At 44.3% G+C, this 26,968-nt stretch overlaps 1 protein-coding gene across 1 annotated transcript in view; it reads right to left on the bottom strand.

Annotated features, from left to right (window-relative positions):
- The window catches only part of LOC142296297 (AT-rich interactive domain-containing protein 4B-like), a 430,400-nt gene that overhangs the window by 279,673 nt on the left and 123,759 nt on the right, over positions 1-26,968 (bottom strand). The window contains exons 4-6 of the mRNA XM_075339708.1: positions 16,857-16,922; positions 11,429-11,519; positions 2,561-2,640 (exon numbers count right to left, since the gene is read on the bottom strand). Of these exons, the coding sequence (XP_075195823.1) occupies positions 2,561-2,640; positions 11,429-11,519; positions 16,857-16,922 (237 nt within the window). The remainder of the gene's footprint in view (positions 1-2,560; positions 2,641-11,428; positions 11,520-16,856; positions 16,923-26,968) is intronic.

Raw genomic sequence — 26,968 nt, forward strand, 5'->3', positions numbered from 1 at the left:
TCAGACCAATTAAAAATAGTAACCTTATTCAGATATCTTGAATTCCAGATTAGTGAGAAAATCACAGACTACGTAAAATTAAACATTACAATAAACATCCCTCTCTGAGTTATAGGGAGAGATAACTTGATCAAGATGATCCTCATGCGACAAGCCCTTTACATTTTACATAAAACACCAGTCTGGCTGCCCAAAATAATATTCTATAAGATCAACAGTGTATTCTGAGACTTGTCATAGAGAAAAGGAATAGCAAGAACTAAATTATAAACACTGCAGAAGTCCAAGTCTGATGGGGGACTGGCAATTCGAGACCCTCTCCTCTATTACATTGCGGCACAATTGCAACAAAAGGGTTGGGATAGTGTTAATACGGGTTCTTCATCTTCAATGGCAATGCTGAGACATGCACTTTTGGGGCAGGATCCAGTCTCCAAGTTGGACTCGGAGATATTTGTCGACCATCACACCAATACCTGCCACTTTACTAGGCATAGATAAAATCTCTAAAAAAGCTAAAGACTTAACTAAAGTTGCAGGGGTTACTAAATACTTTTTGATCTGAAGGAATCTAGACCTCCAAGAATGAAATAAATTGTAGGGGTTTGGAATATGGGAGGAAAAAGGCGTTACTACTGTGGCTGAACTCTATGATGGGGATGGCTTTAAAACTTTTAAGACACTTAAACAGGAATTTTCTATACCACACAATAAGTTTTATCAGTATTTACAACTTGGGTACACTTCTAAAGCACAAAACAAAAGCATAAGGTTAACACCTAGAGCACAAATTCCTCTTATAGACGTAGCGGTAGCAGAGGGAGACACAAAGGGGGCTATTACTCTATACTATATGTGTCTTCAAGAATCTAGGGGTGGTAATGGGCCTTGTCCCCTCAGGGAGAAGTGGCAGAATGATGTAGATCCGAGAACCACAGAGGCATGGGAAGAAATAATGTAAAGTATCCCATCGTTATCGGTCAGTGAGTCACATAGACTCTCCAAACTCTTCTTAATACATGGAGTTTATAGGACTCCATATCTTTTATTTAAAATGAGGGTGAAACCCGATTCATGTTGCTGGAAATGTGGTGCTCTAGATTCAGACCTTATACACCTTATGTGGTACTGTTCCCAGCTTAGAAGGTATTGGAATGATGGAGCAGAACAAATAGACTCTGTTTATAACAGTCAACTAGATTTGAGACCTCTAATATGTGTTCTGGGTCATACTACTGAAATAACTGTACAGGACAGCCAAAAACTACCTATGGCTAATATTTTGTATCAAGCCCGGAAACTTATACCCCTATACTGCAAAAACCCTAAATCCCCAGTTATTAAGGAATTGATTGATGATTGATTGATTCTCAGACTAGAGAAATATGCATAGTAAAAAAACAAAGGCATATAGGAAGTTTGAAGAAATATGGACCCCATGGTTGGACACTCCAAATCTGGCTACCACGACTTTGACATGGTCTAGATCTCTTCTGGCGGGACTTTTATGATTAAAGTAGAGTTCAGCAACTAGACTGGCTCTCCATTCATACTCCTGCGTATACTTTCCCTTAGTTTACAAGCTTAAATTTGTGTGTATAATCGAATATACACCAGGATAGATGATATGATTCCATTATGTCATGTCAAACCTGTAACTTTGTTTTGGTTAACAACAACACATTTTTGTGTGTGGCTGGAGGTAGGGTGGGATGGAAGCAACGTTTTCTTTGTAACTTTTGTATATTCAAAGAAGTTTAATAAATAAAAAATGTATCTGATTTAAAAAAAGTGTCTATGTCGGCACAGAATGACTATTCAAACCAAGTACAGGCGCTCATGTATCATGGTTCACAGAGCCAGAAAAGGGAGGAGATAGATGGAGAACTAGCAGGTGAAAGGTGTATATAAATGTTTGGCCTCGCCATGATGCACGAGCACCTGTACTTAGTTTGAACAGTCACTCTGTGCTTAAAAAAGAACCGTTCATGTCAGGATATGCTATTTACCAGTAGATCTAGGGTTAAGCTGAAGGTAACTAGTGTTAAAATCCTGCCTCCTAGCCTTACTGGAAGAACAGCTAAAGGGAGGAAATGAGCTGATTTCTTTCAGCCATAGGGATGTGCACGGAGCAGCTGCAATCACTCCCTGCACGTTTCAGTGACAGCTTGCTGTGCACACATATGCTGCACACAGACACAGTACAGAACGGACTGTCACAGTACAGCGAGTATCAACAGTGCCGCACCCTGCACACCCTTATGACTGAAAGTGGTTGGCTATATGGAGGATCTAAATTCACGGCTACCAGTGAGCCAGGCAGGCAGGCATGATTTTGACGCTATTTACCTGCAGATTAACCCTGTATCTGCATGTAAATAATGTTTCCCTACATGACCTTTCCCTTCATTATGAAAACCTGCATCACAGTAGTCTATACAAGAACTGTAGGAGACGGTAATGACGTGAAGTGGAGGAGGTGACATTCCTACAGTACAGGGGAAATATTGCCAGAAATCAGCACATACAAAAACACAGAGATACAAAGCATTCTGCTTACCTCACTTTCTGCAAAGTGTCTCTCTCCCTTCAAGCAAAGTGAAGATCTTCTTAAGGTTTTTTCATCACCATCATCAAACACTGTTGGTTAAAGATAACATTGCACAGTTAGTTAGGACTTTCTGATAATAGTCCTTCTTCACGTACATTTTAACCCATAAATTATATTAAGTGGTATGTAACTGGCAAAAAAAGCAATTCTGCATTTGTTTTTGGGGTTTTATTTTTACTCCATTAATTTGGTGGTAAAAATGTACTGTTAACTTTGTTTTTGGATCAGTGTGAGGAGTGATACCAAATTTATTTAGATATTTTTTATTTCACTAGATTAAAAAATAATAATAAAAAAGCATGCAAAAACAAAAGTGGATTCAGTCCCAATATTCAGTGTAAGCACTTATCTACAACAGAGACACATGGAAGAAAGCCCAGATATTAATAAAATAGTAATACTTTAATAGAAATAATTAAAATACAGGCTACAATTAGCAAAGTGTCCACTGGGGGGCAGCATCATATCATGCATATTTATCTTCTGTAATTGGCTACTAGTGATGGATGTGTGACTAAGAGTGGCTTTACACGCTGCGATCTCGCTAGCGAGATCGCTAGTGTGCGTACCCGCCCCCATCGTTTGTGTGACACAGGCAAATCGTTCCCCGTGGCGCACAAAATCGCGCGGACCCGTCACACTACTTACCTGCCTAGCGACGTCGCTGTGATCGGCAAACTGCCTCCCTTCTGAGGGGGCGGTTCGTTCGGCGTCACAGCGACATCACGAAGCGGCTGCCCAATCAAAGCGGAGGGGCGGAGATGAGCAGGACATAACATCCCGCCCATCTCCTTCCTTCCGCATTGCTGGCAGCCGCAGGTAAGGTGAGGTTCCTCATTCCTGCGGTGTCACACATAGCGATGTGTGCTGCCGCAGGAACGACAAAGTAAATCGTCCAAGCAGCAGCAACGATAATTGGGAAGAGGGGGTGATGTCACCGATGAGCGATTTTGAACGTTTTTGCGACAATTTAAAATCGCTCATAGGTGTCACACGCAACGACATCGCTAAAGCGTCTGGATGTGCGTCACAAATTCCGTGACCCCAACTAGATCGCTTTATCTCGTAGTGTGTAAAGCCACCTTAAGGTCTTTTCTTTATGGTTACTCAGTGTTATCCCACCATTGGTATTACTGGCTATTAAGCTTAAGGAGTATACCTACTTACTTATTTACAAACTATTGCCCGTATATACAATTCAGGGCTGGCTGCAAAAGCTTATTATCTTATGTTTTTGTTTACATGTTTACATATATGCTTATATGACTACAAGTGTTATTTGACCCCACTTTTTTTCAATAGACATTACAGTGAAGGAAATAACTATTTGATCCCTTTGCTGATTTTGTAAGTTTGCCCACTGACAAAGACATGAACAGTCTATAATTTTAAGGGTAGGTTAATTTTAACAGTGCGAGATAGAATATCCAAAATAAATTCGAGAAAATCACATTGTATAAAGTATATAAATTTGTTTGTAATTTGCAAAGAAAAATAAGTATTTGATCCTTCTGGCAAACAAGACTTAATACTTGGTGGCAAAACCCTTGTTGGCAAGCACAGCAGGCAGACATTTTTTGTAGTTGATGATGAGGTTTGCGCAAATGTCAGGAGGAATTTTGGTCTACTCCTCTTTGCAGATCATCTCTAAATCATTAAGATTTTGAGCCTGTCGCTTGGTAACCTGGAGTTTCAGCTCCCTCCATAATTTTTCTATGGGATTAAGGTCTGGAGACGGGCTAGGCCATTCAATGACCTTAATATGCTTCTTCTTGAGCCACTCCATTGTTGCCTTGGCTGTATGTTTTGGGTCATTGTCATGCTGGAAGACCAAGCCACGATCCATTTTTAATGTCCTGGCGTGGAGGGAAGGAGGTTGTCACTCAGGATTTTACGGTACATGGCTCCATCCATTCTTCCACTGATGCAGTGAAGTAGTCCTGTGGCCTTAGCAGAGAAACACCCCCAAAACATAATGTTTTCAACTCCATGCTTAACAGTGGGGACGGTGTTCTTTGGGTCATAGACAGCATTGCTCTTCCTCCAAACACGCCAAGTTGAGTTAATGCAAAAAGCTCAATTTGTGTCTCATCTGACTACAGCACCTTCTCCTAATCACTCTCAGAATCATCCAGGTGTTCAATGGCAAACTTCAGACGGGCCTGCAGATGTGTCTTCCTGAGCAGTGGGACTTTGTGGGCACTGCAGGATTTTAAGCCATGATGGTGTAATATGTTATCATTCTTGGTGACAGTGGTCCCAGCTGCCTTGAGATCATTATCAAGTTCCCCTCCCCCGTATAGTTTTAGGCTGATCTCTGACATTCCTCATGATCCTGAATACTCAACGTGGTGAGATTTTGCATGGAATCCAAGATCAATGTCGATTGACACTCATTTTGAATTTCTTCCATTTTTTTACCATTGCACCAACAGTTGTTTCCTTCTCACTCATCTCTTACTTATGGTTTTGTAGCCCATTCCAGGTCTATGATCTTGTCCCTGTTGAGATTGGAGTCTGATTGATTGATTGAGTCTGTGGACAGGAGTCTTCTATACAGGTAACAATTTAGGACAGCTGTCTTTTATGCAGGTAACGGGTTTATTAGGAGCGTCTAACTGGTCTGGTCTGGCCAGTACTCTTAATGGTTGGTAGGGGATCAAATACTTATTTCTCTCTGCAAAATGACAATACATTTATGTAATTTATACACTGATTTTCTGGATTTTATTTTGGATATTCTATCTCTCACTGTAAAATTAACCTACCCTTAAAATTATAGACTGTTCATGTCTCTGTCAGTGGGAAAACTTACAAAATCAAAAAGGGATCAAATAATTATTTTCTTCAGTGTATATATAGTTACTTAGGTTGAAAAAAGACCTAGGTCCATCTAGTTCAACCTTCCTCCACCAGTTCTACATTTGGTCACTAAGTCATTTATAACCAACAATGTTGTGTGTACTGAGGAAATCATCCAGCCCTTTTTTAAAAGCTGTTATAGTATCTGCCTCTTGTGGTAGGGCATTCCATAGTCTGACTGCTGTAACCGTAAAGAACCCTTTCCTATCTAGCTGTCGGAATTGCTTTTCTTCCACTCGCAGTGAGTGCCCCCTGGTCCTTAGTATTGTCTTTGGAAGAAATAAGTCATGTGCCAGTCCTTTATATTGACCACACATGTATTTATACATATAAATGAGATCTCCTCTGAGACGTCTTTTTTCTAAGCTAAACATATCTAACTTTTTCAACCTCTCATCATATGGGAGGCCTTCTATTCCTTGTAATAGTCTAGTTGCCCGCCTTTGAACTGCCTCTAACTTCTGAATGTCCTTTTTAAAATGTGGAGCTCAAAACTGGTTCCCATATTCCAGATGTGGCCTTACAAGTGATTTATAGAGGGGTAACAATACGTTGGGATCACGGGAACTAATCTCTCTTTTTATACACCCTAAAATCTTGTTTGCTTTAGCAGCTGCTGCTTCACATTGAGTGCTGCTGCTCAGCTTATTTGTAATAAGAATACCCAAGTCCTTCTCCTGTTCTGTAGTCCCGAGTTTCCTTCCATTTAATGTATACGCAGCTATAGGATTACTTCGTCCTAGGTGCATTACTTTACATTTATCAACATTAAATCTCATTTGCCAAGTATCTGCCCATTCTGACATCTTATCCAGATCTTTTTGTAATATTGTACTATCAAGGTCAGTTTTTAATATCCTACATAGTTTGGTGTCATCAGCAAAGATTGACACTTTACTATCAATCCCATCCACAAGGTCATTAATAAAGAGATTAAAAAGAATCGGTCCTAGCACAGATCCCTGCGGCACCCCACTGCTGACTGCAGCCCATTTAGAGAATGTACCATTTATGACTACTCTTTGTTTACTATCTTTTAGCCAATTCCTTACCCAGTTGCATATAGTTTCCCCTAGTCCTTGCTTCTGGAGCTTTAATATAAGGCTATTGTGTGGCTATTGTGTGATACAGTATCAAATGCCTTTGCAAAGTCCAAATAAATCACATCAGCTGCATTACCAATATACAGGTTTGCACTTACCCCCTCATAGAACCCCAACAGGTTGGTTAGACACGACTTATCTCTCATGAATCCATGCTGTTTGTCAGTTATTATATTATTTTCTGCAATATATTTTTGCATGTCATCCCTTAAAATGCCCTCAAAAACTTTGCATACTACTGACTGGATCTACCCTCTTACCTTTCTCAAATATCGGTACCACATCAGCAATCCTCCAATGCTGAGGCTCCAACCCTGTTACAAGCGTGTCTAAAAAGATGAGATACAGCGGTCTGTCGATAATGGAGCTCAATTCCCTCAATATTCGTGGATGAATGCCATCTGGCCTTGGGGATTTGTCAATGTTTAGTTTACTTAGACGTAGGCGTACTTCTTCTTGTGTTAAATTAATTATATCGGGTGGTGACCTTTGATTTTTCTCTTGTTGAATGATCCCTGGTACAGTCAGTTCCTTGGTGAACACAGATGAGAAATGCCTATTTAATATCTCAGTCTTTTGTTTGTCCTCTATAACTAACTTGTTATTATATTTTAAGGGGCCAATACTATCCTTTGTTTTCCTTTTGGCATTAATGTATTTATAAAAGATTTTGGGATTTATTTTAATGTCCTTGGCGATTTTTGTTTCAGTAGCTAGTTTTCCTTGCTTGATTTCTTTTTTACATTTCCTATTGATATCTTTATACTTCTGAAATGCTTTTTCTGTATTCTCAGCCTTTAAGATTTTAAACGCCCTTTGATTTTGTTTTATTATACTTTGTACAGTCTTATTTATCCATAGTGGTTTCTTTTTATTCCTGGACATTTTATTACCAGAGGGTATAAGCTTTTTACAGGACTCTAGCAGTATATCCTTAAACTTACCCCATTTATGTTCGGTATCCCCAGTTACCATGACTTTGTCCCAATCTACACATTTAAGCTCTTCCCTTAATTTGTTGAAATCAGCTTTCCTAAAATTCCAGGTTTTTGCATTTCCCCTTTGAAATGTTCTATTGAATATTACTTTGAAGCTTACCATATTATGATCGCTGGTGCCCAAGTGCTCCCGGATCTGTAGGTTTGAAATGGTATCCGGTCTATTTGACAGGACCAGATCTAGCAAATTATCTCCCCTGGTCGGTTTATCTACCATCTGAGAGAGGAAATTGTCTTGAATGGTAGATAAGAATTTACAGCTTTTAGCAGAACCAGAAGATTCTATGTCCCACTGAATGTCTGGATAGTTGAAATCCCCCAAAATAAGAACCCGATTATTATTATTAGCTGCCTTTTCAATTTGTTCCAGCATTTCACCCTCTATTTGTTCAGGTATGTTAGGAGGCTTATAGCAAACTCCAATTAGCATTTTTCCATTATTCCCATCCCCATGTACATTTACCCATACTGACTCCACATTGTTGCAGTTCCCCCCAATGTCATCATTCAACACAGGTTTTAGGTTAGATTTGATAAATATACACACCCCACCACCTTTTTTGTCTTTCCTGTCCTTCCTAAATGTAGTATAACCCTGTATGTTTGTCACCCAGACATGGCTTTCATCCAGCCAGGTTTCCGTAATGCCCACCACATCATAATCCATGGTTGACATAAGAGTCTCTAATTCATTCATTTTGTTTGCAAGACTTCTTGCATTTGCCAGTAGACATTTAATACTATTAACACCATTATTACTCCTAGCCTCCCTACGTTCCTTGCATGTCCCATCCCCCCCAATCCTTCATTGACCCTTACCATCTCACTGTCTCTATCTGCTTTATCTATCCCCTTATTTGCTCCACTACCATCCCTCCTCCCAGATCCTAGTTTAAAAGCTCCTCCATCCGTCTGACCATTTTCTCCCCCAGCACAGCTGCAACTTCCCCATTGAGGTGCAGCCCGTCCCTACCGTAGAGTCTGTAGCCAACTGAGAAGTCGGCCCAGTTCTCCATGAACCCGAACCCTTCCTTTCTGCACAAATTTCTAAGCCACGTATTTATCTCCCTAAGCTCCCGCTGTCTTTGTAGTGACGCTCGTGGCACCGGTAGTATTTCTGAAAACACCACCTTGGAGGTCCTGGATTTCAGCTTCTCTCCTAGTTCCCTGTAATCATTTTTAAGGACCTTCAACCTGCCTCTAACTTTGTCATTAGTACCAATGTGCACCATGACCGCTGGGTTTTCCCCAGCCCCACCCAGCAATCTGTCTATCTGATCCGCAATATGCCGAGCCCGAGCACCCGGCAGACAACACACTGTTCAGCATTCACGGTCTCGGCGACAGATGACCCTGTCTGTCCGCCTAATTATAGAGTCCCCTACCACCAACATCTGTCTAGGCTTTGCTGCACTCCTATTTCCCTCCTTCCTACAGCAGTCGTTCTCCTGGTTGCTAGGAGCAACGTCCTGCTGTAGTGACCCTAGTCCTGGCCCTTCATTCCTAATATCAGCTAAACAGGGATATTTACTAGGTTGTGCCAGGTCAGGACTAGGCTCCCTAACACTTTTCCCCCTACCTCTTCTAACTGTTACCCAGCTACCTACCTCTGGGTCCTGATCTTCCCCACCTCCACCTACCTCCATATCACTGGTCCCAGCCAGAGAAAGCTCAGTGAGCTCTAAACTCCTCTCCAGGTTTGCAAAGCCCCTGAGTGTTGCAAGCTGCTTATTTAGATCAGTTACCTTGGCTTCCAAATACGCAACATGCTTGCATCGAGTGCAGACATATTCACCCTCGAACGGCTGCTCAAGGCATGCATACATCTGACAAGATACACACCTTGTAGCATTGTCCATGGAGCTGCTATTAAATGGAGATAGACAGTAAAGTTGAAAAACAATGAAAAGAAAATAATGAGAAACGTATAAGGATAAATTCAAACTATGTTATTGTGTTTATACTATGAAGCACTTATCTGTAACCCGCAGTTTGCTGTAGACCTTGCACGCTCAGCACCTCACTTGCTCTGGCTGGTTTATATTGTTCTACAAGGACTTCCAGATGCTGCTAGAAGCTTCTAGAAACATGTGTGACTAAGACTACTGATTAAATCACAAGACAAACTTTTTTTTTCCTTTTTCACAGAATCAAACAGACACACAATTCCCTAATGAAATTAAACAATTACAGTTATCACAACTATGTTATTGTGTTTAAACTATAAAGCACTTATCTGTAACCCGCACTTTGCTGTAGACCTCGCACGCTCCTATCAGCACAATCTTATTTTTATTATTGTGTTCTAGTGTTGAGTGATAGTTGACTATACTTGGTATGATGCTGCCCCCCAGTGGACATTTTGCTAATTTTAGCCTTTATTAGAATCGTTTCTAATAAAGTACTATTCAAATTGTCTCTCCAGTAAAGGAGACAAACTCTAGCACAGCACCACCTATTGGAATAAAGTACTACTATTTTATTAATTTCAGGGCCTTCTTGCACCCTGTACATCCATTGTTGATAAGTGTTTTCAATCTATATAGGGATGAACCCGCGCACATGCAGGAAATAAGGAATTAGAAATTGTATGCAATATTCTTAATGATGTAACTTTTTTATTTCTTAGTTAATTGAATTGTATAATTGGTTGGGTTTTTTTGTGGGGCTAGCCATAGTTTTTATTGGTACTATATTGAGGTTCCCACATCTCTCTGACTTTAACTTTGGGAAGAAGGGAGGAGATTTAAGCTTTTATATACTTTTTATGCCTTTTTATATACTTGTAAAATATTTTTTTTACAATTTTAATTAGTCCCCTTATCAGACTTGAACATTCAATCACTTAATCACCTATACTGTGTATATAATTAGATACTGTAGTAATGCAATGGGAGCATTCCGTAGGCCTCCAGCTGCAATGGCAACCTGCAATCATGTTGTGCATGTGTAACACAGCCCACATTCATGTTGTATAGAGATGGGTCATCTCGCAGGCCAGCTGCCAATAGTGACGGCAGACTTCTGCTACACATGTTCGACAGGCATCGCTAAAGGGTTAAATAATTATGTTATTTGAAATTTGGTTTGGAAACAATATTAATTGTGTTAAAGGGAATTTGTTACCAAGTTTTTGCTACTTCATCTGAGAACAACATAATGTAGAGACAGAGACTCTGTTTTCAGTGATGTGTCACTTAGTTTACTGGATGAAATTTTTAGATGTAGCATAGCTCAGAAAGGACGCTGAGTAAACAACATCACACAGCCTGATAAGTGACACATTGCTGAATTCATTGTTTTAACTCCTGCATCCTGCAGTCCTCTGATTACATAGCTAAAACCTTCTGACAAATTTCCTTTTAAAGGTTGAGTCGTGAAGGCAATCGCTATCTGTATACCCTCTTTATGAGATTGTATCCTTTTCAATTGCTGGCGTGTAATACTACATTTTCCCTGCAGAGGCTAATATAGGGAAAGAACTGGCTGGCCACACACAAAAAACAGCCAGAGTACTAATTTAAAAGGGGTTACAAAATGTATATTGAAGGAAGCTCACTAACTGATGTATGGAAAATGTATTTCGCTAATGAAGCCTTAAAAGAAAAAGTGGGGAAATAACATTCCTAGCAACCGAATGTCAAGTTAACTTGCCTTTTAAAGTTTATTTATTGTTAATGCTTTTTTTCACATTATATTAGAGGAATTACTCTTTATACAATACCCTAATATGATCATTAAACTGTCTGAAAACTAGTGCTTCACAAACAAATGACCTAAATAAATATGCAATACCTAAATAATATGCATATTATTATATCATAACCGTGCTTTTGGAAATCTATGAAACTTACCAACTGTGTACCAGCTAGCATCGGTTAACTTATTTATAACAGCCTCCTGATAAGTTCCATCCGGACTTTTGATTTCCACCACAGCTCCAATCTGTTAGAAAAAGAGGTGCTTTTCAAACTTTAAATTAAAACTTAAAGGGCAAGTGTCGTGTTTGTTTTTCATAAATCAATAGTACACATGAAAATAAGAAAATGTATAATATACAGTATCTTACTAGGCAAATCTACTTCATTATCTCCCTGGAATGATTATTGAATCTGAATATTCTCAATTCATGGGTAAAATCTGTCATCAGTACAGACTTTCCCATTACTGAGATAGAAGATGACAGTTGGTGCTCATAAAGTTCTAAGGAGAGAGAAGGAGGGAGGGGGAGGAGGAGAGAGGCAGACTGAAACATTCTGTTGCAAGTTCACCTGAAATGATAGTTATATTTTAAGAGTTGATATATGCTAAGAGAGACTTTGGGATGAAAAGCAGACTCAAAAAATATCTATAACATCCATTCCAATTTTGGAGAAGGTCTTACAGTGCACAACTAAAACTAAATGGCTAAGGGAGGTGTGTGGTTGTCAGTTGGATGGGTACAGATTGTTAGAGGGTGCTTCAACACTAAATAAATAGTAGGCCGAAAGACCCCATACACATGGACTAATGTCAGCCAAATCCTCCGATATCGACTGGTTCAGCTAACAGTCTAATGCAAAGGTCTCAAACACTCGGCCCGTGGGCCGCATGCGGCCCCTCAAACTGTTTCGTGCGGCCCCCAGGCCCGTGCCCCTGATGACTATTGCATCCGGTGCAGGGGCCGCAGCCACTGTCTGCGCTTCATGTCAGATGATTGTTTTGCCGGCGCTGCGCTCTCAGAGTCCAGAGATCTTGACTCTGCGCGCGCAGCGCCGGCAAAACAATCATCTGACATAAAGCGCTGCCAGGGGCACGGGCCTGCAGACAGCAAGAAGCAGAGATGAGGCAGCCAAAGGAACGGGGCACAGGTGAGAAGAATGGTGTGTTTTTTGGGGGGGGGTTGTGTGTATGTGAAGGATGGCACATTAACCCCTTAGCGACCTATGACGTACTGGGTACGTCATGACTCCCTGGTACTTAAGGACCCATGACGTACCCAGCATGTCATGGCGAGATCGCGGCCCCGAAGCCCCGGTGGCTGCAATCGCTTTGCGATTTGGAGAGGAGGGACCTCTGCCTGACCTCAGGAGGGGTGATGTCTCCTCCCCGGACCTACGGAGGCTGTGATTGGCTGACGAACGCCGCTCAGCCAATCACAGCCACTGCAATGTTTAAGCCATTGAAAATGGCTAATACATTGAAATCCAGCTATAATCAGTGCAGCTGTAACACTGCTCATTGGCTGGAGCTGGGTGTCCTCAGTTTCACCCGCCCCCTGCTCTGATTGGAGAGACCGGCCTTGTGACCGATCTCTCCAATCACTGTGGATCTGGGGCCGGAGACCGCTCCCCTCAGCTTTACTCCGGCGTCTGTGGAAGCTGAAGAGATCGATCGTTAAGTTATAGCAACTGCCCCCTTCAGCCGCCGCCACTGCCACTGCCCCCTCCACACATTACTACAGGATGGACACATTACTATAGGATGGGGATAAGGCTGTGGACATTACTATAGGATTGGGACATTAGGATGGGGACATTACAAGGATGGGCACAATACTATTGGATGGGGAAATTACTATAGGATGGGGACAAGGTGGGCACATTACTATAGGATGGGGACAAGGCTGGGGACATTACTATAGGATGGGGACAAGGTGGGCACATTACTATAGGATGGGGAAAAGGTGGGCACATTACTATAGGATGGGGACAAGGTGGGCACATTACTATAGAATGGGGACATTCCTATAGGATGGGACAATACTACAGGATAGGGACATTGCTACAAGGGGACAAGGATGGGGAACACTACTATAAGATGGGGACAAGGATGAACACATTACTATAGGATGGGGACATTACAATAAGATGGGGACATTACTATAGGATGGGGACAAGGATGGACACATTACTATAGGATGGGGACAAGGATGAACATATTACTACAGGATGGGCACATTATGATAAGACGGGGACAAGGCTGGGGAACATTACTATAGGATGGGGACTAGGATGCGGCACAATACTACAAGGGGACAAGGATGGGCACATTAGAACAAGATGGGAAACATTACTAAAAGATGTTGGTCAAAATTTCTACATAGTGCTAATTGTAAGACTAGTTACAAGAAAGGAATAAAATGTAGAAAAAAACTCAAAATAAGGCATGACATTTTTTTTTTAACATCACATTTTTTTTATATATTTAAACATTTAAACAAAGAATGTGCACATTTGCTATAATAAACAAGTGAAAAATGTTCAAAATCAGTGATTTAAAGGTGTGTAAAAAAATAATAAAAATCTATATATGTATATATATATATATATATATATATATATATATATATATATATATATATATATATATATATATATATATATATATATATATAATATGGTACCAATAAAAATATCACTTTGTTTTGTAAAGAATGCGGTCCCCCAAATTATTTTTTTTCCTCTGTGCGGCCCATACACCCGGCCGAGTTTGAGACCCCTGGTCTAACGTGTATAAGAGCCCCAGAGAACTGATTGTTAGGGGAGATGTTAATTGCCAGGTCTGATTTTGAAATGCTGATTACATGTGTATGGACGGCTCTCTCACAGAGGACACAAGAGTGTCCAGCTGGACAACCACACCTGTCCTTGGGAGAGCCGGCCGACATTGCTGTTGGCTACAGAACTCCTGTGCATGTGAGAATCGGACAAGATGGCTGCTGGCTGAGCCATCATTTGGCTACCAGCCATCTCATGTGTATGGTAGGCTTAAAGGGATTCTGTCAGTAGACTCAACCCTCAATGTCATCTATTTGGGCATGCAAGTCATAGGAAATTCAATAAAATCATACCTTCATATCTGCAATCCAATGTCTTATTCCAGAGAAATCAATATATTTCTTAATAAGTAAATGACCTGTTAAGATCTTAGGGCCAGACACAGATTTCCCTGATAATCTGTCTCCCCAGCTTATTTTAAATGAAAGGGGGTGATACCAGTCAGACATGTAAATTGGTAGAGCAGACTGTCCGTCATTACATAGTTCACACTGGTTATGCACCCTTTCATTTAAAATAAGCTCTGGAGGTAGATTCTTCGGAAGACCTGTGTCTGGTCCGAAGATCTTAATGGGTCATTTACATATTTTAAAAAATGTGGATTCATCAGGATTAATACATCGGATCACAAACATCAAGGTATCATTTTATTCAACTTTCTATGACCTGCATGTCTATGCAGATAGCTTAGGAGGGTGGATCCTATTGGCAGCTTGCCTTTAAGTCGTTACATTGACCCAAGACTTTTGCCATTTTAAAGCCCAAAATAAAAATGGAGTCTCCTCCAATTCTTCATTTACAATGTAATCAGTTTAGATTTACCTAAGTGATCACAAAGATTTCTATATGTGATTTCAAGGGCTAGTTCACTTTTGTTTTTGCTAAATATTTTCATCATGTATTTGCATTTGGGGAAAAAAACTGTTTTCCAGTACCAGCAAAGTGAATGAGATTTCTGAAATACACACTGCTTATATTTTCCATGCAGAGTAAAAATTGATCAAAAATGCTCGAAGGAATGGTAAAAACACCATAATTATATTATATACCATAATTATAATCATTCCCACTTGTGACATTTATGTACATCCCAGGGCAGAAACTTGTTTAATGTTATGTGAATACGGTCTATTGCCTTCTATTCACTAAGTGGGCTTTATACGCAACGACATATCTAACGTTGCTGATTTTGGACGCAGGTTGTTAGTCATTCCTGAGGCAGCACACATCGCTACGTGTGACACCCCAGGAACGACGAACAACACTGTACCTGCGTCCTTCGGCAACGAGGAGAGCGTGACTTTCATGCGGCTGCTCTCCGCCCCTCTGCTTCTATTGGAGCCTGCCATGTGATGTCGCTGTGACGCCGCACGAACCGCCCCCTTAGAAAAGAGGCTGTTCGCCGGCCAGAGCGACATCGTTAGGAAGGTAAGTATGTGTGACGGGTACTAGCGATTTTGTCCGACACGGACAGCGATTTGCCCGTGACGCACAAACGACAGGGGTGGGTGCTTTCACGGGCTATATCGCTAGCGATGTCTCGCTGCGTGTAAAGCAGCCTTAACAAGAAGCAGCAATCACAAAGGATATCTCCACTTTACACATTTATGCCATATCCATAGGATATGCTATAAATTTCCAATAGATCTGAGCCTTAACTTTGGATCCACACCTACATGGTGAACAGGGTCCATTGACTAGCCTGGTGAAGGAGCTACGTGGTTCATTATATTTACTGCTATGGGACTATAATAAACATTGTAAAGCACCGTCATGACTATGTCTCTATCCATTCTCTGCCCAGAAATTAGCCTCACTACACAGGTCGTGGGTTGGGTGACCCTGTACTTTACCTTTGATAGCCATTTATGGCACAGCCTATGGATTTGCCAAATATATGTAAATTTGGAATACCCCTTAGGCCTCTTTCACACGTCCGTGTCTCCGGTACGTGTTAGGTCCGTTTCCTCACGTACCGGAGACACGGGCACACATGACCCATTAAAATCAATGGGTTTGCGCTCACATGCGTATTCTGCCATGAACCGTGTGTACGTGTGGAGCATACATGTGCCCATGTACTCCACACGTAGACATGTCTGTTTTCTCTCCGGCATCACGGGTGTCACACGTACCGCAAACGGGTCACACGTAACGCAAACGGACCACACAGATGTGTTCCGTGTGACACGCACTGGAGAAAACACATGTGTCTGCGAGAAAAAAAACCAAAACTTTACTCACCTGCTCCAGCACTGCTGTCTCTGCCGTTGTTGTCACTTGCTTGCGACCCCCGCTCATTATGCTCATTGCATATTCACTTCACTGCGGCCGGAAGCATCAGCAGCGGGGAGTCGGCAGGACCCGAGACTGAAGATCAGCCCCACGGACAGCGAAGCTAGGGACAGGCGAGTAGAAAGTTCACGTTCTCCATGTGTTATCACGGATAACACACGGAGAACACACGTGTGCCATAAACACGGGTCATGGAGGGCATTACGCACCTTTGACACGTCCGTAAAAAACGTGCGTGGTTTTTCATGGACGTGTGAAAGAGGCCCTAAACAATTTTGAATCTTTATTTTTTAATAACGCTGGTTAAAAGTTTTAGCGTATTGCTATTAACTGCTAGATATACTGTATATTTCCTATTTTTCTAATAACCACCACAGTGTAACTTGAAAGATCAGTAGCACTCTTCATTGATGATAAAATATTTAACAATTTCAAAATGAATATTTACCTTTAGGGGACCTTTTACATGCTCATCCTGCACTTCTACAGTTGTGGCATCCCGTCGAAATGTTACCTAGTGATAGCAATTGAATAATACTGAATAAAGTAACAGTTCAGAATCAGTACAACAGCAACATGGAGATAAAATGGGTAATAGATAAATGTACCTCACAAGTTTAGATATGCTAATGGGAAACAGGAAAGCCCAACTGTTCAGTACAATCTATTAAAATAATATAACAAAACAGTGTACACAATAAAAGAAGAGATATATTTACTACTGTATTGAGTTTTGGGACAATTATACTGTGTGGTACGCTGTGGGGGCCATCTTACTCTATGGAGGGGACTGTAGAGGCTATTATACTGAGTGTGGGGGCTGTGGGGACCAGCATAGTGTGTGAAAGTCATTATACTGTGTGGGGAGGTCTGTGGGGGCCAACATACAATGTGAGAAGACTATGGGATGCATCAGACTGTGTGGAAAGGGATTAAGGGGAATCATACTATGCAGGGGGCTGTGCAGGCCATCATACTGTATGGGGAGCTGTGGGGGACATTATATTCTGTTTAGGGAGCTGTGTTGGTCATCAAACTGTGTATTCTGGGCTCTTGTGGCATCAGAGTGTATATATGGGCCCATGTGAAAGTTGGAGGAGACTGTGGGGGCCATCATAGTGCAGGAAGGGCAGTGGGAGCCAACATACTATCTGGGTGGGACTGTGGACGCTTCAAACTTGAAAAGTTGGGAGATGTGCCTATTTCTTTTTAGTGACATGTTTCTGTGGTTTAGAATTCTAGCAAAATTGTAGCTTAGGTTAAAAAAAAAGTTTTGCTTTAAAACTTGAATCACTTCCTGCCAATTTTTTTTCTCAACATAGGTGCATGAGGCCTTATTTTTTTACAAGACTAGTTGTAGTTTTGAATGTCAGAAGTCACTTTACCATGTAATGCAGTGAAAAACAAACAAAATACACAAAAATACATTCTCCTAGGAAGCTCAGCCACAGGCTGGGCTTCAACAGGAGGACAAGAATGGCAGCAATGAGAGCTTTCAGCAGGTACACAACTGCCATGAAAATGCACTGACACCCAGAGTCTGCATCCTATAAGGGTTTATGCAACCTCTGAGTACGCACCAGCAATTACATAACTTAAATACCATTGTCATGGACAGAAACATGTAAATGTTTAAACAGCAGCAATCAGAACAAATTCCGGTTGCTGCTATTAAAAGCAGATGACTGAACTCACTGCTTACATGGGAACCCAACGTAAGACATACCATTGTGTCCTACATTGGGAAAGGGATAAATGGGTTTCTAGTGTTTTAATATTGATGGCTCAATCTTATAATATGCCATATTAGATTGGTGAGGGCCTGACTCTAGTATGTAGACAATGTATGGCTTGTGTGAGCGGTGCAGACTCTTTAGGGTTTACAGCATCTTGCAGGCTCGTACACTTTGGATATTGCAATGTTGTTCCATTGAATATTGCAATGGTCATTTCTCATGCAGCGATAGTGCAGGATAGCAGAAGTAGTACTCAATGCCGTTGTATATCAATCATGTGTTAAGAGCCACTAAAGCATTGCTACCACGGGCAGCCAAATAGATATCTTACTTCTACAGTGAGAACAGGTATAAACTACCACCAGTCATCTATAGCAGTACTTAGTGGAAACGTAGAATGCCATTTAGGCTAAGTTCACACACTGCGTTTTTTGGCGCTGCGTTTTTGTGCGTTTTTTGTGGCAAAAAACACACAAAAAAGCACCTGCGGCAAAAAAAAAATGGCAAAAAACGCATGCGCTTTTGCCGCGTTTTTGCTCACTGCGTTTTTATGCGTTTTTTATCAGTGAACAATGAGAATAAAGATTGTTGAAAGAAAAAAAAAGATCTGATGCCATTTCCTTCTTCAATATGTTCTTCATTCTCCACTAGTGTATGCAGGAGAGCAGACAGCTGCAGAACGACAAGGCTCAGCATGCTCCATCCAGGACTGTATGCTGGAGGGTGTTACGGTTGCTGCGAGCACTGGAGACTATGTCCAGATTTCTTGCTACTGCACATGTGCGAGCGCTGGAGACTAAGTCAAGATTTCTTGCTACTGCACATGTGCGAGCGCTGGAGACTAAGTCCAGATTTCTTGCTACTGCACATGTGCGAGCGCTGGAGACTAAGTCCAGATTTCTTGCTACTGCACATGTGCGAGCGCCGGAGACTAAGTCCAATCTTGGAGCCATTGCACATGTGAGGGTGACATCATCGCTGACACGAGGTCACATGTCTCTGACACCTTCTATGCCGATTGGTCGCTGGTCATGTGCTTGTGACGTCTTGCTCGGTGATAGGCCAGCATGACGTCACTCCTGTCGTTCTGGCAGCGGATTGGCTCTGGTGTCCTCCATCTTGGATGAGGCACAGAGTCTATATAAGACCCTGACACACGCCGCATGGTGCTCAGTCCTCTTGGTTCTTGCATAAGAGTAGACGCTCTGTGCGCGTTCCTCTAGGCATTCCTCTGTCTATGCTAGGTGAGCGCTACCGGCAGGGTAGCGTTCTTATACCTTACAGCTTCGGCTGCTGTCCGTATCCTTACCTCTTAGGGGAGCGGACATAGGCAGGTGCCTGAGGCACATGGTCTGGCTGGGCCTTGTGATTCTACTCGTAGGTGGACGTTGCCGCTAGGGTAACGTTCCTTATACTGCGTCTGGCAGTTGTTCGTATCCTCGCACACTAGGGGAGCGAACAGAGGTAGGAGCTTTGTGCGGCTTACGCTGCTGTTCGTCTCTTTTGCACCACTAGAAGAGCGGACCTAGGCAGGTGCCATATCTAGTGGTTCGTATCCTCGCACACTAGTGGAGCGAACGCAGGTAGGAGCTTTGTGCGGCTTACGCTGCTGTTCGTCTCTTTTGCACCACTAGAAGAGCGGACCTAGGTAGGTGCCATTTCGCACACATTGCCTTTGTCTCTGTGATTATTAACAGAGATCATTCCACACACCCTCCAAGTAAGGGAGGAATTGCTTTACTTACTTATTATATCCTTCTGTGAGTTAACAGAGGTATTGCACTCTGCCATAGTCTGCAGCAAAGTCTTTGCACGGTGGACCCTGACTGTCTGATACTCCTTTTAGGTTATTATCAGACAGCCCCCCGTAACAGAGGGAGAGGCAGGGGGAGATATTACAAGGAAGCAACTACTTCCCCACGCTAAATCATTTTTAGCTGTCATTAACGATTGATAATAAATTTATCATCACAATATAATCTCAAGAGATCAGCCCTTTAATATAACAGTAACGGTAATTTGGCCCATTTGAGCTATGTAAAGTGAGTTGTAGGGGGATGCTTCACAAATAGTAAAGGGATTTGTTCCAATCAGGAACGCCCAGAAAAAATTTCAAAGAAGCAACTAATTCCCGACGCTAAATCCTTTTGCTCAGATGGGCCATCTTAACCAATATATTAGGAGTGAACATGGGCTGATCAAACCAAGATTAAGCCAATACAGTAACAGACATAGTAACAATTAAAGTCACAAACCTGACCAATATAAGCATCGATGTGCCCGCAGCCACCACACCTAAACGCATTTCACCTCCTGCTTCTTCGGGAGGCAGGTGTACATAATGTGGTAACAGGACGTCTATATATACTGCCAAATCCATATAATCTTATGCAGGTGTCTCAGAATCTAAACGCTAATGCACATGTGGTCTCGGCGCAGGCGCCGCCATGACAGGGGGATGTACCAAAAGTAACCCAGTGCTTGTTCCGGTCACGTCAGGAGGCCGCCCACCATGGCGGCCATGGCAACGTGATGCCACGGTCGCCGCGCATGCATAGCCACCCGCCTATCGACCGTACTAAAACACTGGGAATCCATCGCCCGGCATTGCCGCGCACAGCATGTGCAGCGTTACAGATTTAAACAAGCATTTTTCTCACAAGAATGACTGCATATACCAAATCAAAAGTCACAGTATATATAACGCTGCAGATTTAAACAATGCAGCAAATATTTTTCGCATACAGATGACTCATATGACGGGGCAAAGATGACAATATTTTAAGTTTAGACAGTATAGCAGGCATTTTTCTCGCAAGTATGGCCACATATAACAGATCAAGATCATACAATATGCTTAAAGGGAATGTAACGCCTGCCTGGATCAACAGACTCAGATGGGATGTAATGGACAGGCTAGAGGGAAGCCACTCACCAAGCAGGACCCCCAGAACCCTGAAACCCTTTAACCCCTATACAGGGATTTGGAATTACACAGGGCCCTGGAGATCACTACCTGTAGAAGGCTGCAGTCCGATGAGAGTAGTTGTCAGGCAGGGTCAAACCAGGAATAGCAGAACAGGGACAGAATCGGCAGGCAAGGATGTAATCCGAAAACGTAGCAGTGGTCAAATCCGGATCGGGCAGAGAGGTACAAAAACAGCAGGCAGAAGGGTAGTCAGAAAACACGCAGAAGTCAGCACACAGGAATAAAACAGAATAGGGCGGACCAGGAGCCAGGAAATCAGAACCATCTCTGGCAGAGGTCAGCAGACAGGAGGGGAATTAAGAAGGGTGTGGTGTCTTCCAATTGGCTGTAGGTGACCGCTGGCAACTGCAGCTGGAAGAGACACGCCACCCACAGTCAGCCAGTGGTACTGCAGATCCCAAGATAACCCAGCCCAGTGGATGATCGGAGCCTGCGCCCACCGGTGCCGCTGGCATCGACTCCTCTCCCATCACCAGCACCATCCACGGCAGGAACACGGCGTCGCCTGGCAATCAGAGCAGAAGTCGCTGGAGCGGACTCCGGTGGTGACGTAACAGGGACAGAACTCGATAAAATATATAGTTCCAACCACAACCCTTCCTTGCTAGCAATTAACCTCATAAATACAGACATATCAAACTATACTGTTCCCTATTAGTTGTGGAATAAAAGCCAGCTTTATGGGAGAAAGAACTGGGAGAAGATATCCAGTTTTGAATTTTTCTTTCTTCATCTGTAGAATGGTTGATAATGGTCAGTTAGAATGGATGTATCCAAGTGAGAATAAAACCTTCCGGGGGGGTGGAGCTAGACATGGCTGAGTGAGGACGTGGCTTTCTGGAGCTCCTCTATATAATCTCCCATAAAGCCGGCTTTTACATGCAAAATGGGCAAATCTACCACTAAAAAGAATAAGCCAAGCACCCCAAGTCGGCCCCCTGCACCCCAGAATAACATTGGGGCTAATTTCACCCCCTCCAAGGAATCTGGGGCAACTGCACAGCCGGGGCACGAATTGCAGCCTGCAGAGCCTGAACTGGTCTCTGCCCCTGTCCTGGTGCCCGAGAATATGCAATGCTGGAGGCCCAGGGTAGGGGTGAAGCAGCAGAGACCCCCCATGATGTGAGTGGACCGACCGAGGGACCCATAGCGGCGGTATACACAATCAAGAACCCCGCGGCGGGAAGAGCGGTGAATCTGCTGGCGCCATTCCAAGATGGCGCCCGCCTCCCTGAGACGCGGCCTGGAGGATCGGCACTGAAGGACACCCGCGGCCGCGATCTTGCCTGCGCCGCACCCCAACGCGTCGCCGATGGGACCGGTGAGCCCCCACAACTTACCCGCAGCCAGCGCCAGCGGTGTCTGGAGAGCTGCGGCGTGCGAGCGTGGACTGCACATGTGCCCGGGCCCAGGTGATGACTCACCGCTGCAGCCCCGGGCACTGAAGAATCAGACGCCGCGCAGAGCGGCCGAAGCTCAGGAGCTGCCACCCCTGTAGGACTGCCTGACCAAAAGTTACAGGTACAGGGATGGAGGGGGGACCTGCTAAAAGGGGCCCACATCAGTGGTGGTGGTAGTAGCATAAACCACACTCCCCTACCAGGGGCCACACGAACCTCAGAGGGACCTGAGGACAGAGGAGGACCGCATGAGTCTATGGAGGTGACTGCTGAGTTCTGGGGGATACCTCAGAAGGAGGTGCCCCCCTCCTCTCCAGACAGTTGGTGCACGGGATCCTCCTGGACTGAGAGCCAGATGGGCACAGACGGGGTTCTGGATGGGGGTACATTGATACCCATGCACAAAGGGCCCATGGCGCTGGGAGCTCCCCCACTCCATCTTGTAGCCGGACCACCGCTGTGAGAGGGCACGAACAACCCCCAAAGTTCACAGAAAATGATATATGGCCCAGCTATACAGGACTCTTTTTATGCATACCCCAATATGTCTCATGCTGCCGCCTCGACGAGTGAAGATCGCCCAGCATCCTTGGCAGATCTGCGAGCACTGTTACAAGCAATTTCCACCAAGAACGACATTGCAGCACTGGCCAACCAAGTGGTGGCGGAATGTAAACAGGAATTTATCCAACTGCGGTCTGATCTCTCCTGACTTACTCATAGGGTTGATACCCTTACAGAGCAGCAATCAAATTCTCAAGTCTCTATTCAATCCATCCAAGAGACAGTAAAGAATCAGTCCAAACAATTATTTACCCTTCAACAACACGTAGACGATCAAGAAAACAGAAATAGAAGGAACAATCTACGTATTAGAGGCCTTCCTGAATCAATTGCGGCCCCTGACATCCCTGCCGTCCTCCGTTCCATTTTTAATAATTTGTTAAGGAAGCCACCAGGAACCCCTCTAGAGCTTGACAGAGCCCATAGGGCTCTACGTCCTCCGGATCCAGAGGACCCCCACCCAAGGGATGCTGTGTGCAGGGTGCATTTCTTTGCTGCAAAGGAGGCCATTTTACAAGCAGACAGGAAGAAACCGAACCTATCATACAACGGCACTGCCATTCGCGTCATGCCAGATCTTTCAAGGCACACCCTAGCCCAACGCGCTACCCTTAAGCCTCTTCTGGATGTCCTAAAAGAAAAGGGACTACCGTTCCGGTGGGGATTCCCATTCTCCTTATCGGTTCAGAAGGACTCTTGATGGTGGGTCCTGCGCTCCCCAGAGGATATCCCGGCGTTCACCAAGAACTTGGGCCTACCTGCAATCTCTATCGCGGCCTGGCCACTTACCCTGCTCCAGCCCTGGGTCCCCAGGGAAAGAATCACCTATACCAGACCAACCCCACCTTCTGGGTCCAACAGGGGGCTACCTCCGTGAGGAGAACGGGGCCGTGGGGCGGGCCGCCCTCGTTACCCAACATAGAGAGGCTCAGAGACTGCGTACGCCTCTATGACCTATCTTATCTACAGTTATTCAAAGCTAAATGACTTTCATATGTTGCTTTAAAGTTTATCCACTGCCCGTATTATATCAGCATCTAATTCTTTTGCCGGTATTTATGGTTATCTTTAATGTTCTTAATATATCCAGAGCTCTGTTTGGTTATGTCTGACATCCTTTTTCCCCAAATAGGTCGGGATCCTCTGTCCTGCCTAGATAAGGCGGATATGTTCCCTAGGAACGTTTGTTCGGACTTAGTTTACTGTGCAAGGTCTTTTTACCTGATGTTCTTTTTGTTTTCTTCCCCGCTATACTCTACTCATCTCAAATCTCTTCCTCTCCCTTTCTTTGGCGGCCGGGCTGATTGTGTTCGATCCCCTTTCTCATATATCTCTAATGTCTCACTCTCTTATAGATGGCGGACCTAACTATCGCTTCTTTCAATGCCAGGGGCCTCAATGTTCCGGAGAAGCGATCACAGATATTGTACCACCTTCACAAACGGAAGGTGAGCTTGGTGTGTTTTCAGGAGACCCATTTCAAACAAGTGCATGTGCCCATTCTTAAAAATAAGTATTATCAGACATGGATATCCTCAGACAACCCGGATTCCCGTTCTAAGGGTGTGGCGATAGCTATCCATAAATCCCTCCCACATCAAATCCTAAAGTGCACGACAGATAGTCTTGGAAGATATATTATCCTCTCACTGAAGGTGGGGGATCAAACACTCACAATCATTAATGCATACGCCCCAAATCAAAAGCAGGACAGCTTTGTTACACGTCTGGTGGACGCTGCGATCTCCCTGATACAAGTGTGAGGTAGCACGGTCGGCTGCGCAGCAGAAGACACGGGATCCAGGCATTAAGGTTCACAGCACACGGTTTTAATGTCCAAAACAAAAGTCCATAACAAAATACATGTGCCTCTCCAGCAGAGGGCTCAGGAAGTTCTGTTCACTCCCCCACACCCGGCACACCTGCCCTTGTTCCTGATTCTATTTAACCCTTCCTTCAGCCTGTAGGGAAACAGCATTAACCCTAGAGTGGATTTACTTTCTATCATGGAGTGAGCACAACCGGGGCGAGACATACCGGCCGTCATAGATAACCCCGGTCACAGTCTCACATACCCCCCCCCTCAGTTCAAGCGTGCGGGGTTGAACTCCCGCCATCAAACACGGGCCGCGGGACAAGGCATCGGCGTTGCCCTGCAACCTACCGGCCCGGTGTTCAACCGTAAACCGGAAGTTTTGCAGAGAAAGGAACCACCGGGTAACCCGGGCATTCCGTTCCTTGGCGGACCTCATCCAGACCAGTGGCGAGTGATCCGTCACCAAGCGAAACTGCCGTCCCAGCAGGTAATAGCGTAGGGACTCCAAGGCCCACTTGATCGCCAGGCACTCCTTCTCCACTACGCTATAATTCCGCTCGGGAGGGGTGAGCTTCCTACTTAAGAAGGTGACGGGGTGTTCCTCCCCCTGAACCACCTGAGACAGCACTGCCCCCAGGCCGATCTCAGAGGCGTCAGTCTGTACTATGAACTCCTTCCGGAAATCAGGGTTGACCAGAACGGGCTGTCCGCACAGGACCTCCTTCAGGGCCCGGAAGGAGTCCTCGGCCTGCGGAGTCCAGCGCACCATGACGGACTTCTTGCCTTTGAGAAGGTCCGTCAAGGGGGCTGATAGTCCCGCAAAATCCTTTACAAACCTCCTGTAGTACCCCACGATACCCAGGAAGGCCCTAACCTGCTTCGTGGTCAGGGGTCTAGGCCACTTCTGGATCGCCTCAACCTTGTTAATTTGGGGCTTAATCACTCCTTGGCCTATCACGTAGCCCAAGTAGCGGGCTTCCGTGAGTCCCAATGCACATTTCTTGGGATTGGCTGTCAATCCGGCTGTTCAAAGCGCGTCCACCACCGCTTGTACCTGTTCCAAGTGGGTCTGCCAATCGGAGCTGTAAATATTGATATCATCCAGGTACGCTGATGCATACGCTTGGTGGGGTTCCAGCACTAAGTCCATCAACCTCTGGAACGTGGCCGGAGCGCCATGTAACCCAAAAGGCAAGACAACATAGTGGAAGAGACCTTCCGGCGTAACAAAAGCGGTTTTCTCCTTGGCGGACTCCGTTAGTGGCACCTGCCAGTACCCTTTGGTCAGGTCGAGCGTGGTAAAATATCGCGCCTGTCCCAGCCTATCAATCAGCTCATCCACCCGGGGCATGGGGTAGAGATCGAACTTGGATATTTCGTTCAATCTCCTAAAGTCATTGCAGAACCTTAAGGAGCCATCGGGTTTTGGTATTAGGACAATCGGACTAGCCCATTCACTCTGGGATTTTTCGATGACCCCCAGGCGTAACATTGTCTTTACTTCCTCCGATATGGCTTGTCGTCGAGCCTCCGGTACCCGGTATGACTTCAGGCGAACCTTCAGGTGGGGCTCGGTGACAATATCGTGTCGTATCAGACTTGTCCTACCGGGCAGCTCGGAGAAGACATCGGGGTTCTGCTGAACCACCCGTCTGGCCTCTCGCCTCTGTTGCTTGGTGAGGGCTTCTCCAATCCTTACTTCCGGTTCGTCCTCTCCGGAGGTCGCTGGAGCCGGATGTGAACGACCCGAAGAGGAGGGAGGTGGGGAAAAAACAGCCATCAGGCTTTCCCGTTCCTGCCAAGGTTTTAATAGGTTGACATGGTATATTTGTTCAGGTTTCCGCCTACCGGGCTGCAATACTTTATAGTTAACCACCCCGACTCTTTCCTTTATCTCGTAGGGGCCTTGCCACTGAGCCAGGAATTTACTCTCCGCCGTGGGGATTAATACCAACACCCGATCCCCGGGTTTAAAGGTCCGCACGGTGGCTTGTCTATTGTAGCGGCCGCTTTGCGCGGCCTGAGCCTCCTGTAAATGCTCCTTCACAATTGGCA

Source organism: Anomaloglossus baeobatrachus, chromosome 3 (genome assembly GCF_048569485.1).
Source record: "Anomaloglossus baeobatrachus isolate aAnoBae1 chromosome 3, aAnoBae1.hap1, whole genome shotgun sequence".
In the NCBI taxonomy this organism is placed as follows: domain Eukaryota; kingdom Metazoa; phylum Chordata; class Amphibia; order Anura; family Aromobatidae; genus Anomaloglossus; species Anomaloglossus baeobatrachus.